Source organism: Dendrobates tinctorius, unplaced genomic scaffold (genome assembly GCF_039654945.1).
Source record: "Dendrobates tinctorius isolate UK_male_01 unplaced genomic scaffold, ASM3965494v1 ptg000022l, whole genome shotgun sequence".
Classification (NCBI taxonomy): Eukaryota; Metazoa; Chordata; class Amphibia; order Anura; family Dendrobatidae; genus Dendrobates; species Dendrobates tinctorius.
Window position 1 is genome coordinate 9,575,405 of NW_027361690.1, and position 20,618 is coordinate 9,596,022.

Below are 20,618 nucleotides of genomic sequence, written 5' to 3' on the forward strand. Positions count from 1 at the left end.
GGTACAAAAATTAAATTTTGAAAATTGCAAAATGTTCAAAATTTTTGCCAAATTTCTGTTTTTTTTTCATGAATAAATGCAAGTTATATTGAAGAAATGTTACCACTAACAAGAAGTACAATATGTCACAAAAAAAGATTCTCAGAATCAGCGGTATACATTAAAACGTTCCAGAGCTATAACCTCATAAAGTGACAGTGGTCAGAATTGTAAAAATTGGCCTGTCATTAAGTACCAAATTAGCTCCGTCACTAAGGGGTAAATATACACTGCTCAAAAAAATAAAGGGAACACTTAAACAACAGAATATAACTCCAAGTAAATCAAACTTCTGTGAAATCAAACTGTCCACTTAGGAAGCAACACAGATTGACAATCAATTTCACATGCTGTTGTGCAAATGGAATAGACAACAGATGAAAATTATTGGCAATTATCAAGACACCCTCAATAAAGGAGTGGTTCTGCAGGTGGGGACCACAGACCTCATCTCAGTACCAGTGCTTTCTGGCTGATATTTTGGTCACTTTTGAATCTTGGTTGTGCTTTCACACTCGTGGTAGCATGAGACGGACTCTACAACCCACACAAGTGGCTCAGGTAGTGCAGCTCTTCCAGGATGGCATATCAATGCGAGCTGTGGCAAGAAGGTTTGCTGTGTCTGTCAGCATAGTGTCCAGAGGCTGGAGGCGCTACCAGGAGACAGGCCAGTACAACAGGAGACGTGGAGGGGGTCGTAGGAGGGCAACAACCCAGCAGTAGGACCGCTACCTCCGCTTTTGTGCAAGGAATAGGAGGAGCACTGCCAGAGCCCTGCAAAATGACCTCCAGCAGGCCACAAATGTGCATGTGTCTGCACAAACGGTTAGAAACCGACTCCATGAGGATGGTCTGAGGGCCCGACATCCACAGATGGGGGGTTGTGCTCATAGCGATCTGCTGCCTGCAACATCCTTCAGCATGACCAGTTTGGCAGTGGGTCAGTAATGGTGTGGAGTGGCATTTCTTTGGAGGGCTACACAGCCCTCCATGTGCTTGCTAGAGGTAGCCTGACTGCCATTAGGTACCGAGATGAGATCCTCAGACCCCTGACCCCTTGTGAGACCATATGCTGGTGCAATTGGCCCTGGGTTCCTCCTAATGCAGGACAATGCCAGACCTCATGTGGCTGGAGTGTGTCAGCAGTTCCTGCAAGATAAAGGCATTGAAGCTATGAACTGGCCCATCCGTTCCCCAGACCTGAATCCGATTGAGCACATCTGGGACATCATGTCTCGCTCCATCCACCAACGTCACGTTGCACCACAGACTGTCCAGGAGTTGGCGGATGCTTTAGTCCATGTCTGGGAAGAGATCCGTCAGACCATCCGCCGCCTCATCAGGTGCATGCCCAGGCATTGTAAGGAGGTCATACAGGCACGTGGAGGCCACACACAATACTGAGCCTCATTTTGACTTGTATTAAGGACATTACATTCCACTTTAATTTTGTGTGTGACTCCAAATCCAGGCCTCCATTGGTTAATAAATTTGATTTCCATTGATGATTTTTGTGTGATTTTGTTGTCAGCACATTCAACTTTGTACAGAACAAAGTATTCAATGAGAATATTTCATTCATTCAGATCTAGGATGTGTTATTTGAGTGTTCCCTTTATTTTTTGGAGCAGTGTATAAAATAACTGTCACTCGGTTCCAGAGAGTTGGTACATTTTATTTACTGCACTCAAAATGCTTATTTTCATTATTTTGACCAAGGGGGAACTTATAGCTTTATATATATTTGGTGTGACTGCCCTTTGCCTTCAAAGCAGTCTCAATTCTTCTAGGTACAGTTGCAGAAATTCAGGGATTTTGTAGGACTGTGGTCAGGTGTAGGAGTAACCAATTATAGCAATGACAATGATCATCATTTTCATATGTAGATAGTAACACAGTCATTAACAGAAACAGCTGTGTAACAGATCTAAAACTGGGAGAGGAACAGGCAAACTCTGCTATAAAGGTGAGGAACAACCAAACAGATTCATATGTCAGGTCATATGCCATGGCAATAATGAACACAGCAATAAGAAACAAGGTAGTTATACTGCATCAGCAAGGTGTCTCCCAGGCAAATATTCCAGAGCAGATTGGGGTTTCCTTTGGACATCTATAGTAAATATACTGTATGTGATTGCTGAATGTCAGTCACACAAAGAGCATATCACACAGAGAAGCAAAATATCACAGCTCATTTCATGTTAGTGAATGTGAACAAAGGCTTAGAGTTTAGTATGTCCAGAATTTTGCAAGAAAACAGGATAATGTCAATAACATTTATTCTTGAATGCAACAACAAAGAAAAAAGTAAAGTGTGTTTTAGAAGCAACTTTCTACTTAAAAATGATGGACCTGGACGGGTGGGAGGTTTTATGCTGCACAATAGAAGTCCTGCGGATCAGGCAAAGCAGGATACCCAGCTGTGGTGGAAGGGGCCGGTCTGACAACCAGGGGCTGACACTGAAGGCCGAATATTCACTTTTGTGTCACCATGTCTCGGATTCTGTCCTGTCATAACATAGAAAATGACCAATGTAAGGCTACTTTCACACTAGCGTCGTGCGACGCACGTCGCAATGCGTCGTTTTTTTGCGGTAAAAACCGCATCAATGTGCACAAAAAGTGCAAAATGCATAGAAGTGACTGGGAAGCTTCTTTTCCACGTTTTTCCCGCTGATTTTTTGCCAAATCCGCGGGAAAAACCGCTGTGTGTGAACACAGCCTTAGGAGGTGTTCTGTAATAAGTGGAGGCTAAATCCCAGAAGCCACCTCCTATACAGCAAGTGTACAATAAATAATAGTACAAAATAGAATAATAATACTGATAATAACAGTAAATGATACTAATGTGTCATGGAGGTCGCAGCATGACCGCAGTGCACACCGACCGTGCAGCCTGGAGATGCCGCCAGGGGCGGAGACTTCCCGGACACGTGCTCCACACCGGAGCGCCCGGGATAACACGGCCGCTCCTCCCTGTGCTGGATCAGAGGCGCGCCCCCTGCTGGCGGCTGCCGGTGATGCAGGCGGTGGAGGCTCCAGTACATGCTGTGCTCTTACCGCTACCGGAGCGTGTATTCCTCAGCAGAAGATGGCGGGACTGTCCCCGGTGCTACAGCCGCACAGGGATGCCGGGAGCCGGCTCGGATACACCATGTTTCCCAGCTCGGAGTGCGAATCTGAAGCCGAACTGTCTCTGAGCCTGGCCCGGACCAAAACACGCTCGTACGGGAGCACGGCCAGCGTGACGGCGCCCTGGGCCGAGCGGTACATAGAGCACCCGGTCAGCCCCGGGGACACCCTGCAGGGCATCGCTCTCAAGTACGGGGTGACGGTAAGCAGGGGAGTGTGGGAGCCCACCACCGGTGCTGTCTGCAGGGGAGGCCGTGATGGCACAGGGCATGGAGTGTGGAGGCCGTGTGTGTATACACCCCTGTATATAATCCACAGACCTGCCTGCCACACATCATGGGTCTCTCACAGTGGAAGTCCCCGTCTCTGTGGTTGTACCTAGGAGATGACCCCTCTGACCGGTCATGGCGTCCATTAGGCGCTGCTGTCATTACTGTGACAAGAAGGCGGATGTTGCGTGCCCCCCCATTATAAGACAGTGGGGTCCATCATGTGGGGGTCTTTTTGACCAGACGGTGCTGGTGTGACCGCAGCCCAAGGCCTTGTGCCCGTTATTCACGTGTCCGGTTTACACGAAGTACGGCACACTTCTATGTAACGACCTTTTTTTTGTGAAGGATGATTCCCGAGCGTCCCCCACCAAGTGGTAAAATAACAGGACACGGGTGCCCTCTGGGTGGGCCAGTCTTACTCACCTGCTGAGTGAGGGATTTCTGGTCTATTATAAATTCCGAATATTTCTCTCAGTCCGGGGTGTAGATCTGCGGCAGCAGCTGCAGGCTTATGCTGGGGTCTACAGACTGGTATCTGTCGAGGCAATAATTCTCGCCCTCTTGTGAAATGGCACTGGATCATGAGAGCTTGGGCATGAGAATGTATACTGTACGTGGTTTTTTTTCTTCGAGCCCCATCCACGTGCACACTCGGCCGTGCGGGCCTTGTATTCAGCAGAGCGAGGGTGGTCCCACATGGCAGCTGATCTCCCTTCCACCACCATGGACGGCCACCTTTCTGAAGCTCTGGAGTAGGAAGCGGATTGTATAGGGAACACAACGTCGTCAGGCTCCTGAGCCGCGGGCAGCGTGTCGGGGGTCTGTGCTACTTATTCTGGACCCGGCCGTTTCTCCCGCTCTTTGTAGAGCTGGATGGAGAGTATGGGTCCGATTCGCCAAGATTGGCGTTTAGTACCCGGTGTTAATGAAGGCCCAGCTGCGTCGCTTCGTTAGGGAGTTTGGACCTTTTGGTGACTTAGTCGCATCTTAAACTTACCGCCTCCTTCTACCTGAACCGGGCCCCATTTCTGCCATAATTTGCACCACTTTACGGCATTCAGCAGAGCTGTTTGTAGTATTTGGCATTTTCTTCCTAATAAACGGCGTGTGGACAAGGTTTATTTTCATGGGGCCACAGCTTTAGTGTTTGTCCACACGTGTGATATAGTTGCAAGATATTCGGCGTGTAAAATATGCAGCATTTATCACCAGCAAAATCAATGCATCTTCTCAAATGCAAATTCAGCTTTTTTTCCTCTGTCCTGCTGGGTTTTTTTTTTTTTTTGTTTTAGCATGTCCATCCCTTCAGTGTTTTTTGCAGCTTTTTTTCACTCATTCAAATGGAAAAAAACCCGGCGCTGCAAATCCCCTCACCCTCTCCCAGCTGGCGGGGGATGGTTTACGTTCTGGAGAGTGTGAAACGTGAGATGGCACCGACATCTCCTCCCTTCTCTGATAACCCGGCTCCTCGCTCTGTTCTTTTGTGTTTTTCAGGTGATCCAAGTGACTTGTTTTTCTGTCATTCATCTCTGCGGTGATACCATTTTGCTTGGAGGGTGGCAGGATATGGGCACACTGAGGATCAGATTCTTCTATCCCAGCGTTCACACCATTCTTGATGAGGTGATGTGGTGGGGTCATACGCTCCTGAGTCTTGAAGTGGCGCACGCCTGTTAATATATCTGGAGCATCAGTCTAGTGGCGTGTGCCTCCTTTCGCTACACCAAAAATCTTACTCCAGTCAGGGACCGGAGTGAGACATGCAGAACATCGCAGCTCCTCATGCATCAGATGGGCTGTGGAATCACAACCTGTTACACCCCTGTCACCGTGAAAATGGCAAAATTTAGGCACCTCTCCAAGATGCGCCAACATTTTGCAACTCTTAAAAACTTCTATGCTAAAATCCTGGTGTGAAAGGTTTAATACACCAAGCCCACCCTTTAGATTTTTTTTTTTTTCCAGAAAGTCAAACTCAAAACTCCAAATCCTACTTAGAAACTCAAAAACCTTGGTTTTTCTACTCCAGAAACTCGGCAAAAAGACTGTGCACATATCCATAGGGTAGAATCAGGGAGGCCATGGCTGCCCTGTGTGTGGTCAGCAAATGGGAACACTGTTATTCTGCTATGTACATGGATACAAAAGCTGCGGTTTTGAATCCTCAGAAATAAATGACATGTGACTTCTTTTCTGCGGATTCTGCTGCGGTTTACCATCTCCTCCATTGTAGAGGTGATAAACCGCAGGCCAATCCGCAGGTCATTTTACCTGCGGTTCCGCAGATAAAAAATCTGCAGACCAATCCGCAGCGTGTGCACATAGCCTAACAGTTCTATTATTATGTGGTTGTTTGTGTGAAGCTATTCGTCATGTGTCGTTCCAGATGGAGTGGTGTTTGCCGTGTCATTTGTTTCTACTCGATATTGTTTGTACTGGCTGGTCACACAGATTATCTTTTTGATGTGGCGCAATCCTTCCTGGACTGAATTACCTTTTTCTTTTCCTAAGGGTATGTGCCCATTATCCGGAATAGTAGCGTTTTGGATGCAGCTCACCTTCGCTGCATCCACAACGCTGCTTTCTAGGTTCCAAGCACCATGGATGGGATTTCTAGAAATCTCATGTTCACTGTGCTTCTATCAGACGCTGTGTAGACTCACACGTTGTGTGGGTGTAAAAGTCGCAGCGTGTCATTTATCTGCAGTGGAGACGCGTCTGAATTGCATAGTCTCACCCATAGCCATTTATTACGTGTGGGATTAGAAAATGCGCTTATATAGCCTACTCGTGGCCGTACGAGTTTGTTCACACAGACCGATCGGCGGCACAATACAGACGATGCTGTGTAAGAATAAAGTAAATGTTTCCCACTGAATAATCTATAGGTTGCTCAGTGTACATAAGCTGCCATTGTTCTTGGCAATGCTAGTCTTGGTTACACAGGGTGAAGAACGGCTGAAAATGATGATTTCATGTGAGTTGCACCGAATTTCAAAACACTGATTCATTGGGCAATTTGTAGACATCAGCAGGTTTTTGCTATGTAATCCGAGGACAGCATAATCTAGCGGTTAAGACACTAAATTCGGCAATGTGTAACACATCAGGTTGTTGTTTCCTTAGGGTCCCGTCACACATAGCGACTCACCAGCGATCCCGACAACGATATCAACTTGTCAGGATCGCTGGTGAGTCGCTACATGATCGCTGGTGAGCTGACACACAGACAGCTTCACCAGCGATCAGCACCAGCGACGCCGAGCACGCGGCGTCGCTGTGTACTTTAGTTACCAGCGCCTGATGCAGGGAGCTGGTAACTAAGGTATACATCGGGTTTCTAAGCAGCGCGCGTCACTTAGAAACCCAATGTGTACCTTGGTTACCAGCTCCCTGCATCAGCGCGCTGGTAACTAAGGTACACAGAGGGTTTCTAAGCACGGAGCGCTGCTTAGAAACCCTGCGTTTACCTTAGTTACCAGCACGCTGATCACTGGTCTCCCGCCTGTCACACGCAGCGATGCGTGCTGGCCAGCGGGAGACCAGCGATCAAAAAAATGTCCAGGGCTTTCCAACAACGATCAGCGATAACTGGCGGGGGGGTCAGTCGCTCATAGGTGTCACATGCAGCGATTTCGCTGGTGAGATCGCTGTTGTGTCACAAAACTTGTGACTCAGAAGCGATTTCGCTGGTGAGATTGCTATGTGTGACGGGGGCTTTACACTGAAGGCTTTATCACCAGCATATTATTGCTGGACTGCTAGACTGACTCTGCCTTCTCCTGTGATAAGCAGCTCACTGTCAATAGACACTATAAATGCAGAGCCATATGTGGACAGGGTTTTCTTTTTGAGCTCGGCTGCGTCTAAAAACTGTCACAACTGCTGGAACCAGGGTCTCTCTCCCTACATTATGCCTCTCTCAGATTAGGTAATTAGGTAGCAAAAACATTGGCAGAGTACCTATAATACAGAATAGTCAAATTAATAGCACCATTGTGAAGCAAGCATTAGCTGATCGAACTATAGACCAGGACAAGCACATCCAATTTTTTTTCTTATTAGGACCAGTAGGTGAAATGTTTTACATCTATTGTTAACCACTTCATGACCAGAGGTATTTTCATTTTTTGCTCTCCTTCTTCCCAGTGCCATAACTTTTTTTTTTTTTTTTTAAATACCATGTTCATTAAATGCTAAAACTGACCTGCCATTATGATTCTCCAGGTCATTATGAGTTCATAGACACCAAACATGTCAAGGTTATTTTTTATTAATTGGAGGAAGAGAAATGCTGCCTGTGACCGAAAGAACACCGTCCCCACTGTCAAGCATGGAGGTGGAAGCATTGTTTTGGTGTTTCTCTGCTAAGGGAACAGGACTACTTCACCGCATCAATGGGAGAATGGATGGAGCCATGTACCGTAAAACCCTGAATGACAACCTCCTTCCTTCCACCAGGACTTTAAAAATGGGTTCCATACAGCCAAGGCAACAAAGGAGCATCTCTAAAAGAAGCACATTAAGGTCATGGAGTGGTGTAGCCAGTCTCCAGACCTCAATCCCATAGAAAACTTATGGAGGGAGTTGAAGCTCCAAGTTGCCAAGCGACAGCCTCAAAATTTTAATGTTTTAGATATGATGCACAAAGAGGAGTGGACCAAAATTCCTCCTGACGTGCACAAACCTCACCATCAACTACAAAAAACGTCTGACTGCTGTGCTTGCCAACAAGGGTTTGTTTTGCCACCAAGTATTAAGTATTGTTTGCCAGAGGGATCAAATACTTATTAATCACTGCAAAATGCAAATAAATTTATATACCGTATATACTCGTGTATAAGCTGACCCCCCCCTAATTTTGCCACAAAAACCTGGGGAAAACTTATTGACTTGCGTATAAGCCTAGGGTGGGAAATGCAGCAGCTACTGGTAAATTTCAAAAATAAAAATAGATACCAATAAAAGTAAAATTAATTGAGACATCAGTAGGTTAAATGTTTTTGAATATCCATATTGAATCAGAAGCCCCATATAATGCTTCATACAGTTCATGATGGCCCCATAAAATACTCCATACAAAATACACCCCATATAACGCTGCACAAAGGTTAATAATGGCCCCATAAGATGCGCCATAGAATAATATGCCCCATATTATGCTCCATAAAGGTAATGGCCCCATAAGATGTTCCATAGATTAGGCCCCCATATGCTGCTCCTGCTGCAAATAAAAAAAAAAATGACATACTCGCCTCTCCGTCGCTGGGGACCAGGTGCCGATGTCACCGCTGGCTCAGGACCCCCGCACTGGCGATATTCACCTGCCCCCCGGTCCATCGCGCGCCCATTCATGATGCTGCCTGCTTATGATTGGTCACCGTCATGCAGGGGAAGAGGTACACGCCCCCAAAAGAAGAAATCTGGTAACACCTAATTGAACTATAACGTAAATATTTTTTATTTATGAAGCACCATTGGTTCCATGGTGCTGTACATGAGAAGGGGTTACATACAAATTACAGAGAAGGGGTTACATACAAATTACAGGTATCACTTACAGTAAACAAACTAACAATCACAGACTGATATAGAGGGGAGAGAGGACCCTGCCCTTTTGGGCTTACATTCTATGGGATGGTGGGGAAGGAGACAGTAGGTTGGGGGGGGGGGGGGGGTTGCAGCAGCTCCAGTGATGGTGAGGCAATAGCTCCAGTAGTGGTGGGGGGCAGTGGGGATCATTGCACGCTGTAAGCTTTCCTGAAGAGATGGGTTTTCAGGTTCCGTCTGAAGGATCCGAGTGTGGTTGATAGTCGGACATGTGGGGGCAAAGAATTCCAGAGGACGAGGGATATTTGGGAGAAGTTTTGGAGGCGGTTGGGTGAGAAACAAATAAGTGTGGAGAGAAGGAGGTCTTGGGAGGACCGGAGATTACGTGAGGGAAGATATCGGGAGATTAGTTCAGAGATATATGGAGGAGACAGATTTTAGATAGCCTTGTAGGTCAATATTAGTAATTTGAATTGGATATGCTGAGGGAATGGGAGCCAATGAAGAGATTTGCAGAGGGGAGAAGCGAAGGAGTAGCGAGGAGAGAGATTAGTCTGGCAGCAGAGTTAAGGATGGACTGGGGAGGTGCGAGGGTGTTAGCAGGGAGGTCACAGAAAAGGATGTTGCAGTAGTCTAGACGGGAGATGATGAGGGCATGCACAAGCATTTTAGTAGATTGAGGGTTGAGGAAGGGACGGATTCTGGAAATATTTTTGAGCTGGAGGCGACAGGAGGTGGAGAGAGCTTGGATGTGCGGTTTGAAGGACAGGGCAGCGTCAAGGGTTACTCCGAGGCAGCGGACCTCTGGTACGGGGGAAAGCGTGATGTCAATTGTTAGGTCAGGTAAGGAAGATTTGTGAGATGGGGGAAAGATTATCAGTTCAGATTTGTCCACATTGAGTTTGAGGAAGCGAGAGGAGAAGGAGGATATGGCTGATAGACATTCCGGGATTCTGGACAGCAGAGAGGTGACGTCTGGGCCAGAGAGGTAGATCTGAGTATCTTCCTCATAAAGGTGGTACTGGAATCCATGGGATTTTATGAGTTGCCCTAGGCCAAGTGTATAGATTGAGAAGAGTAGGGGTCCTAGAACAGAGCCTTGGGGGACTCCAACAGAGAGAGGGTGGGATGAGGAGTTAGAGTGGGAGACTCTGAATGTGCGGTTGGAAAGGTATGAGGAAAGCCAGGATAGGGCGAGGTCTTTGATGCCAAAGGAGGAGAGGATCTGTAGTAGGAGGCAGTGTTAAACTGTGTTGAAAGCAGAGGACAGGTCTAGGAGGAGGAGTATAGTCCGTTAGCTTTGGCTGTAAGTAGGTTATTGGTCAGGACTGTCAGTGGAACGATGGGGACGGAAACCAGATTGTAGATTGTCAAAGAGCAAGTTAGGTGGGAGGAAAGTTCAGCATGGACGTGCTGTTCCAGGAGTTTGGAAGCGAATGGGAGCAGTGATAGCTGGACATAGCGCTTGGGTCGAGGGTTGGCTTGTTAACGATAGGTGTGATTGTGGCATGTTTGAAAGCAGAAGGGAAGGTACCAGAAGTTAGTGATAGGTTGAAGAGGTGGGTTAGGGATGGGATAAGAGTGGTGGTGAGGTTGGGGAGGAGGTGGGATGGTATGGAGTCGAGTGCACAAGTGGTGAGGTGTGGTTTGGAGAGAAGATGAGCAAGCTCCCCTTCAGTGATGTTGGATAAGGAGATTATGGGGTTTGGGCATTCGTCTGGTATACAAAGGGGTTGTGGTAGTTGAACAATAAAGACTTGCCTGTTTGCCACACACTTCAAAAAGAAGATAGACCAAAGTCCTCAGCAGAGATTAGGGAAGATGGAGGGGGCAGTGGTAGGCGGAGGAGAGAGTTAAAAGTACTGAACAGCTGTTTGGGGTTGTGGGATAAAGAAAGATACAAGGGATGTAAAGGTGAGGGCAGATTTGAATGAGAGTGTTGCTTGTTTGAGTGCAGTGAAGTAAATAATTACCTAAACTTTACAAGCTAATAGCTCTGCTATGGAGAAGAGAAATTAACTCATGTCTGGGCATGCTGTGGGGCTCAGAAAGGAGGACTGACCATTTGGCTTTGGGAGAATGGGTTTTTTTTTTTTTTGGGGGGGGGGGGGGTGCAATGTGTCTTTTCCATTGCCTTTCTGCTACCAGAAAAATGGAAACTCCTTAAAGATGACAGACCTGAGTGGGGGCTTGTTTATGGAATTAACTTTTAAGTTCTATTTAATCATTTTGGGCTACCTAATATTTTTTGATCATTTTAAGTTCACATTTATCCTGTGCTCTACACAGAACTTGCATTGTGTTTTCTGTCTGGATCTCCAAAAGAAACAATCCAAAAGGAACCCCCAACAGAACCATTCACTATAACGAGACAAAGTCACTTAGGTTTACGTATGGTCTCTGTTTCTTCAGTGTCCTGCTTTTTTTAGGCATCCCCCTAAAAAACTACACTGCTCAAAAAAATAAAGGGAACACTTAAACAACAGAGTATAACTCCAAGTAAATCAAACTTCTGTTACATCAAACTGTCCACTTAGCAAGCAACACTGATTGACAATCAATTTCACATGCTGTTGTGTACAATACATAATAATATTGTGGTACCGTGTTAGCCAGAAAAATCGATGTAAATACTTATGTCCCAAAAAAATGAGAGAGGTATTCAAGGAGTGATAACTTTAATGGCTAACCAGAGAAATTATATTAGCAAGCTTGCAAATATAATTTCTCTGGTTAGCCATTAAAGGTATCACTCCTTGAATACCTTTCTCATTTTTTTGGGACATAAGTATTTACATGCTGTTGTGCAAATGGAATAGACAACAGATGGAAATTATTGGCAATTATCAAGACACACTCAATAAAGGAGTGGTTCTGCAGGTGGGGACCACAGACCACATCTCAGTACCAATGCTTTCTGGCTGATGTTTTGGTCACTTTTGAATGTTGGTTGTGCTTTCACATTCGTGGTAGCATGAGACGGACTCTATAACCCACACAAGCGGCTCAGGTAGTGCAGCTCATCCAGGATGGCACATCAATGGGAGCTGTGGCAAGAAGGTTTGCTGTGTCTGTCAGCGTAGTGTCAAGAGGCTGGAGGTGCTACCAGGAGACGGGCCAGTACACCAGGAGACGGGCCAGTACACCAGGAGACGGGCCAGTACACCAGGAGACAGGCCAGTACACCAGGAGACGTGGAGGGGGCCGTAGGAGGTCAACAACCCAGCAGCAGGACCACTACCTCCACCTTTGTGCAAGGAGGAACAGAGGAGTACTGCCAGAGCCCTGCAAAATGACCTCCAGCAGGCCACAAATGTGCATGTGTCTACACAAACTGTTAGAAACAGACCCCATGAGGATGGTCTGAGGGCCTGACGTCCACAGATGGGGGTTGTGCTCACAGCCCAACACCGTGCAGGACGCTTGGCATTTGCCACAGAACACCAGGATTGGCAAATTCGCCACTGGCGCCCTGTGCTCTTCACAGATGAAAGCAGGTTCACACTGAGTACATGTGAGAGTCTGGAGATGCCGTGGAGAGCGATCTGCTGCCTGCAACATCCTTCAGCACGAGCGGTTTGGCAGTGGGTCAGTAATGGTGTGGGGTTGCATTTCTTTTGAGGTCCTGCTGCTGGGTTGTTGCCCTCCTACAGCCCCCTCCACGTCTCCTTGTGTACTGGCCTGTCGCCTGGTAGTGCCTCCAGCCTCTGGACACTACGGTGACAGACACAGTAAACCTTCTTGCCACAGCTCGCACTGATGTGCCATCCTGGATGAGCTGCACTACCTGAGCCACTTGTGTGGGTTGTAGAATCTGTCTCATGCTTCCACGAGTGTGAAAGCACAACCAACATTCAAGTGACCAAAACATCAGCCAGAAAGCATTGATACTGAGATGTGGTCTGTGGTCCCCACCTGCAGAACCACTCCTTTATTGAGGGTGTCTTGATAATTGCCAATAATTTTCATCTGTTGTCTATTCCATTTGCACAACAGCATGTGAAATTGATTGTCAATCAGTGTTGCTTCCTAAGTGGACAGTTTGATTTTACAGACGTTTGATTTACTTGGAGTTATATTCTATTGTTTAAGTGTTCCCTTTATTTTTTTTGAGCAGTGTAGATTGAAACATATAATTTGCTACACTTTCTGTTGTTGGAGAAACCGCTTTTAAAAATGAAAAGTGGCTTGAAATTAGAATATATATGCAACTGCTTGGTAGTGCAGCTGCTTATGGCGGAGCTGTGCTTTCAGTGCTGTCATTTTGATGGTGACCTGTATTATTTTTGAACTTCTTGTGTATTCTTGGATTCTCTATATGGCCATTAGTGCTGAAGATTGTACTTGCTTTTCCCACAGACATGTCAGGTATTTTCCAGGAGGTGTTGATTGTGTAATCTCCTCAGTCCTGCTGTTCTTACCATTGTGCATCCAGGTGTAGAACGTTCCGTTTCTGAGCATTTGTCGGGTTTCATGTTGACAGCAGTAAATAACTTTCCATTTCGGTGCGAGACAAAAAGAGCAGCATGCCCCTACCTGTCATCATACAGGGAGTTCAAAGCCACAATAAGCTGTAAATCTTGTCCTATTAAGTGCTTAGAGGAATAAATGCTGTTAAATCCAAGGCAGTAAGAAACCCAAGAGCTCATGTCAGCACTCCCACCCTTCTCCAGCTGCAGGTGTTGGACTTTTTTTTGTACCACAAAGTTAAATGACATACATAAAGCCCCTCTACCCTTTCCTAACATCCAATAAATGGTCCATAAAGGTGTAACTAGACTAATTTCTGACCTGTTGTGACTGTCATGCCTAAAGAGATGGTGCCAACGTCCAATTCCTGGCGCAAAGCAGTAAAGTTGAGACAGACCCATTTAGGGCCACCGAACCGGGCAGAGATCCATGTGTCACTGGTACTATTGTCCAGGACAAGGTATTGATTGGCAAGGTATTCATTAAGTGGCCTTCTAAAGTGTATGCAAGCTCCCCCTAGTGGTGAGTGCTGGCAACCAGTCGATTTGATGAAAAATTGCTTGAGCTTTGATTTTTAAAACATTAAAAAGGTAATTTAACTGGGATTTAGTAAATATTTGTTAAATTGAAAAATGGGAAGGGTGGACTTTTCTTAAAGGGAACCTGTCAGCAGTTTTGACGGATATAACATGCGGCCACCACCTTTCAGGGCTTATACAATGCATTCTTTAATATTGTATATAAGCCCCAACCCGACCTTGAAGAACTGAAAAATAAGTTTTATTATACTTACCTGCGGGACAGTCGGACCCATGGGTCTCGCTAATCTTGGTTCGGCGCCTCTAATCTTATGATTGCCGCCATCCTCCTTGTTGTGGATTACGCGTCGCTGCATCATCCACGCAGGCTCCCCAGCATCACGCTCCTGCACAGACATACTTATCTGTCCTGTTGAGGGCAGAGCAAAGTACTGCAGTGCGCAGGTGTCGGAAAAGGTCAAAGGGGGCTCACTGCAGTACTTTGCTCTGCTCTCAACAGTGTAGAGAAGTACACCTGCGCAGGAGCGCGGTGCTGGGGAGCCCGTATGGATGATGCAGGGTCGCGTCGGCCACAAGAATCGAACAGGAGGGCGGCGATCATAAGAAGATGGGAAGCGCTAGACCAAGACCTGAGACATCCCTCGGACCGGACCGCCCCACAGGTGAGTTATTTTTCAGTTCTTCCAGGTCTGGTTGGGGGCTTATATACAACATTATAGAATGCTGTAGATAAGCCCTGAAAGGTGATGGCCGTATCTTATATCGGCCAAAACTGCTGACAGGTTCACTTAAAAGGGACCTTGTCGCTAGGTCTGGAGTGATCATATTTTTGCTTTCATTTTATTTCTGCTCCTCTGTCATGATTAGGGGTGTGACCTTTGGCCGCACACGGCTATCACATGTGCAGGGGGGCTTATCTTAGTTATCCCATCACTGCCACACTAAGCTGTTGGTATTTATGTATATCCCACTTCCCAGTTCCGCTGTGGAAATCGCAGCTCTCCGGTGCCCCCCTTACCCTCAGGTCAGTTAGAGAACTGCACCTAGGATAATTAGTCGCCGGTTGAGCTACTTGTTGCGCATTGGCTATTAGGCATGCTGCAGCGAGGGGAATTATAAATGCTTTGGTTGCAGCCACACAATCAGCTTATAAAACCCCTTCTGTCACTGCCAGCTAGCCCACCCAACCAAAACACACTTCGCTGCCACCAGCTTCTGATTTTCTCTATTAATATTTAAAATTAATAAAGTGGTAGAAAGCAAACCCAAATTAGTAGCGTAATTAGCTTATAGGCACGTGAATTCGTCACAGAGCAAGGAGACAGAACTAATAAATTTTATATTTGCTCCAAAAAGTAGGCAGTGTTTACAGAGATATAAAAAAGCTTACAATGGGAGACAATTAAAATATGTACAATACGATTACAAATAAAAAGGAGGCTGAAAACAGAAAATGAACACACACATTATGCTTAGGTCATCTTAGGCAAAACCAGGCTGGTAGGAGGAGCCAAACGGTACCATGCATTTGAGATCCTATTGCCACGGCATCCCAAACTTGAGTGAATGGGGGGGAGGGGAAAATACCTTATACCTTTGGGCTTGTGACATCACTAAAGGGGCTGGCTTGTGACAGTCCTCCCCCTGCTTTCACAGTTACTATTAGGGCTGTGGAGTCGATAAGCCAAACCTGCGACTCCGACTCCTCAATTTCCATTACACCAACTCCGACTCCACGACTCCGACTCCCACACACATTGCTTATATTTAAGTGAAAAATTTATTGTAGTACAATGTGAACCTCAGACATTTAATCATTTTTATGATCCAATAATCAAGATATTTAGATAGAACAGAATATATATTGGTGTACTACCCGGTTTTCATTCTTTTTGGTACAGATATGATATGGATAGACAGATATGGATAGAGCAGATTTCTAATCTGCTTTTGCTATTGAAAACATTATCTATGAGCTCAAAAACCTTTCAGGTGATGCAGTTTTTTAAAAAGATGATCAGCTTTTGCAGCTGAAAAACGTATCCTCAAAAAACACAGGAAAAACGCTGTGTGTGAATGTAGCCTTAGATCAGGAATATAACAGCCATTTATAGGACATTTCATAACTTTCCCAAACTCCTATGAAAAAATATTCAGCACATCCTGCATTGAATTACTGTACCCAATTTATTATATATTTTAGGAGTCAGTCCATTTTATTCCGACTCCACCAAAATGAGCACCGACTCCGACTCCATGACTCCGACTCCGACTCCACAGCCCTGGTTACTATCTGGCTAAAAAACTTATAATAATCATAACTCGCAGAGGGTACCTTGTATAGAAACGCACATAGTATCATCTTTTCCAGCTTGTCGCTGGAATTCCTCCAAAACCAAATTAAAACTAGTTACTTCACACCGTTCAGGAGAAATCCATTTCTCTGGCTCTGTTGGCGCTGGAACAGTGAAAACATGGGCTATGAAGCTTAGTCGGCGCACGTCGCAGAGATGTAACTTTCATATTTTTATGATAAACTCGCAGTGTTTTATGACCAAATGATTAGATTCTCATTATTGTCTGACAGTAGCTTAGCACATTTTGGAGACAGAGACCCCCTGCTGTGAGGTGGGAAGGAGCTCACACTGGAGTTTCACATTACAATGAGTGTGCTGAGGGGTGGAGGGGGTCACATCTGCAGCGTGTGTGAGAGTGTTACAAGCTGCTGGCAGGCTAACAAGAGGGGAAAGGAAGGGGGGTCAAACCCACACCACTGACATAGCAGTGTTCAGTATGTGAATAGAAGATTCTGCAATGTGATAATCGGGGTAATCTTACGTCATACTTTACATTATCGTTACTTGCTCCCTTTAGTATTCTGCTATGTATTTTGTTTTTTAAATCCACCTTACGGTTGCAGAGATATGGGCCTTTTTATTTAGTGCTACATGTTAGTCTTTGCTAAAGGGGCATGGTTCACAGGATAGTAATGCACCAAATCTAAAGGCCCATATGATAGATTTAAAAAAATAACAAAACAATATGCTCAGGAATGGCAGAAATAAGATAACTGCGAAACCGTCCACTTTGGATTTGGTGATGGGTCTTCTTTCAGGTCTGCTTTTTATTCTGATGTCACATTCAAATGTACAGCTTCAAGCAATCATTTTTGTCCTGTCCCACTCGTTTATACAGTGATTGTGTTGAGGATTTTGTGAATTTACTTACGTAATTGAAATAACTTACTTAAGAGGCATTCCCATGAATAAACTAAATTTTAATTAATAGATATTGGAGTAAATACAAGCTGCACAATTGGATGGGAATAAATAAAATGTCCCCGTGCTGAGATAATCTTCTAAATGTGTGTGTCCCTGCTGTGTACTGTATAATGGCTGTGTCTGACACTGCAGAACTGCTCCAGTTCATTGTCCAAACGTAGCAAAGATGCTGGCCAGGGGAGGAAGGAGAAGAGAGTATACAGGCAAGATGGCATGGGATCACAGCTGATTCCTTCAGTGATGTAAAATGTGTTTTTAAACAGGGAGGGAAAAGTATTTTTACAGAAAGCATCAGCTGTGATCATGCTGTCCTGTGCTCTTTGGTTCCTCCCCTGCCCAGGAGATGTGGTATGGTCTGACCATACAGGGACATGGTCTGATACTGCCATTGCGCAGTACATAGCAGGGGCACATTTATAAGATTCTCAGCACAGGGATAGGGTTTTTTATTTGTCATATTATGTACCTTTGTACATTTTAATCAATTAGATCTTGAAATAAAAATATTCCAAAGCAAAATAAAAGTATGTTTCCAAGCTCTGATAAAGCCAGTGCTTTGTTTTTCTTGTTTACTCTTTTGGATAAGCGCTCATACAGACGAGTGTATTGAAATATGGATGTGAGACGCTACATTATATGGACTAAAAATAGGGCATTTCATGTCCATGCGTAGATGCACTTTATTATTAGTATTTTCTTCAGTAGAAGCGATGTGTGGGCGTCAGAGAGCTTGGTTTAATTACTTCGTAGTTGACATGGCAGCAGTGACGTTACTACAGCTGAAGTTATTCTCTGAGCTCCGTGGTGATGCCAGTGTAGGCGATGGCACAGACTGCAGAGCACAGTGATTGGTTGCAGCAGGTATGTGCCGTAGTCGTGATGGCGGCTGTCATCTCAACAAACACTGAGCAGAAATGCTAAAGCCACGTGGATAATTAAGGCCACGTGCGCATGTTGAGTATTGGGTGATAAATCCAGAAGTGGTGACGTGTTTCTACTATACTTTTCCGGATTGTTCCACATACTGAGGTAAAAACCTCACCCAATACTCAACGTGTGCACGTGGCCTTATGCCCATCTTGTTATTTTTACACACAGAATTCCTATTGAAACAGAAAAATGTAAACCTTGAAAAGCCATATATCCTGAATTGCCAGCTATAGCACGACTGAGAAACAGTAGCTTGCCATGGCAATCGTGTAATGCCACCGGAAGGGATGTTCGGGCACGGACCAGTGTCCAGGCTGGTAGACCTTCTAATGAGCCTGTACAAGGCACATTCATACAGGGGCTGAGCGATCAGTGGGGGTCTCGTTATGCAGACCTCTACTGCAAATAGTTTCAGCAGTTACAACATATTTTAAAAAAACGAAGAAAAAAAAAAAAAGCAAAACCTGTTGCTAAACGTTAAAGTTACAATTTATTCTGCAATAAATGGTAATTCCACACTGTTTTCTCCATTATTTTTCAGATGGAACAGGTGAAAAGGGCAAACAAACTGTTTTCTACTGATTGTATTTTCCTGAGGCAGTCACTAAATATCCCAGTGATATTAGAGAAGCCTTCTCTATTTAACGGACTTAACTTGTTGGACTCACCAGAAAATGACTGTCCAGAGGACAGTGGTGCGCTGGTTGAAGAAGAGGTGTCACCTCCGGCAAATCGCACTTCTCCACCCACCTCTCCTGTATCGGGCCGGCCTGTGGTTACACAAGATGAAGAGCTATCTGCCAAAGACTTCCTTCAAAGATTGGACTTGCAGATAAAGAGATCCACACAGGCAGCCAAAAGGCTGAAAGAAGAGGAATACCTCAGGTAATTATTATGAGGGCACTTATAAAAATAATATACATATGTATGGATTTTCTTTTTATCATACAAGTGGTCTCCTTCTTGGACCCCTAATGTATTAGGGGAGAGCAGATACAAGCTTAAATTCTCCAATGGCTGCATCCGAGGTCTGTCTCAGCTGTATGGGCACAGCTAACGGCATTGTCTAAGCTTCATTAATGGCTAACATTGTTTTTACAAGCACTTTGCAATTTATTTATTAGAAAGAAGGGATTTCTAATTCAGTAGTCTAGTACTTGTTGCCAAGATTACTGGTAGCCACTGCAGTCCATCAGAGATGTACAGAATAAAATAATCAACCTTTATTAGACATAATTGGTATACAATAGTACTAAAAAACAGAACGTGCCGGTACTTGGATTTATATAATTAATCAGAATGGATAATGATGAATACAAATAACTCGGCGGACCAAACATTTACAGGGTATATAGATGAAAAACACATGCAAAATAAAAATACATAGTAAATGGTCTATATTAAAAGCATGTGTAACATAAATCAAAATATGTATAGAATCCACTACGCCAACCTTAAAAAAAAAAAAAAAAAAAAAAAAAAAAAAAAATATATACACTCACTGGCCACTTTATTAGGTACACCTGTCCAACTGTGTGTTAAGACTTAATTTCTAATCAGCCAATCACATGGCGGCAACTCAGTGCATTTAGGCATGTAGACATGGTCAAGACAATCTCCTGCAGTTCAAACCGAGCATCAGTATGGGGAAGAAAGGTGATTTGAGTGCCTTTGAACGTGGCATGATTGTTGGTGCCAGAAGGGCTGGTCTGAGAATTTCAGAAACTGCTGATCTACTGGGATTTTCACGCACAACCATCTCTAGGGTTTACAGAGAATGGTCCGAAAAAGAAAAAAAATCCAGTGAGCGGCAGTTCTGTGGCCGGAAATGCCATGTTGATGCCAGAGGTCAGAGGAGAATGGGCAGACTGGTTCGAGCTGATAGAAAGGCAACAGTGACTCAAATTGCCACCCGTTACAACCAAGGTAGGCAGAAGAGCATCTCTGAACGCACAGTGCGTCGAACTTTGAGGCAGATGGGCTACAGCAGCAGAAGACCACACTGGGTACCACTCCTCTCAGCTAAGAACAGGAAACTGAGGCTACAATTTGCACAAGCTCATCGAAATTGGACAGTAGAAGATTGGAAAAACGTTGCCTGGTCTGATGAGTCTCGATTTCTGCTGCGACATTCGGATGGTAGGGTCAGAATTTGGCGTAAACAACATGAAAGCATGGATCCATCCTGCCTTGTATCAACGGTTCAGGCTGGTGGTGGTGGTGTCATGGTGTGGGGAATTTTTTCTGGGCACTCTTTGGGCCCCTTGGTACCAATTGAGCATCGTTGCAACGCCACAGCCTACCTGAGTATTGTTGCTGACCATGTCCATCCCTTTATGACCACAATGTACCCAACATCTGATGGCTACTTTCAGCAGGATAATGCGCCATGTCATAAAGCT

The 20,618-nt window shown here is 45.1% G+C and overlaps 1 protein-coding gene and 1 long non-coding RNA gene across 2 annotated transcripts in view; one reads left to right on the forward strand and one right to left on the reverse strand.

The window, feature by feature from the left end:
* Positions 1-2,304: 2,304 nt before the first annotated feature.
* On the reverse strand, positions 2,305-3,239 carry LOC141084040 (uncharacterized). The gene is made up of 2 exons (XR_012230910.1): positions 3,103-3,239; positions 2,305-2,550 (listed from the first exon to the last, which is right to left on the reverse strand). It is a non-coding gene; the product is annotated as an uncharacterized lncRNA (long non-coding RNA).
* LYSMD2 (LysM domain containing 2) overlaps positions 2,911-20,618 on the forward strand; it is a 30,570-nt gene continuing 12,862 nt past the window's right edge. Inside the window, exons 1-2 of the mRNA XM_073568427.1 lie at positions 2,911-3,376; positions 18,758-19,101. Of these exons, the coding sequence (XP_073424528.1) occupies positions 2,945-3,376; positions 18,758-19,101 (776 nt within the window). The 5' untranslated portion in view covers positions 2,911-2,944. The remainder of the gene's footprint in view (positions 3,377-18,757; positions 19,102-20,618) is intronic.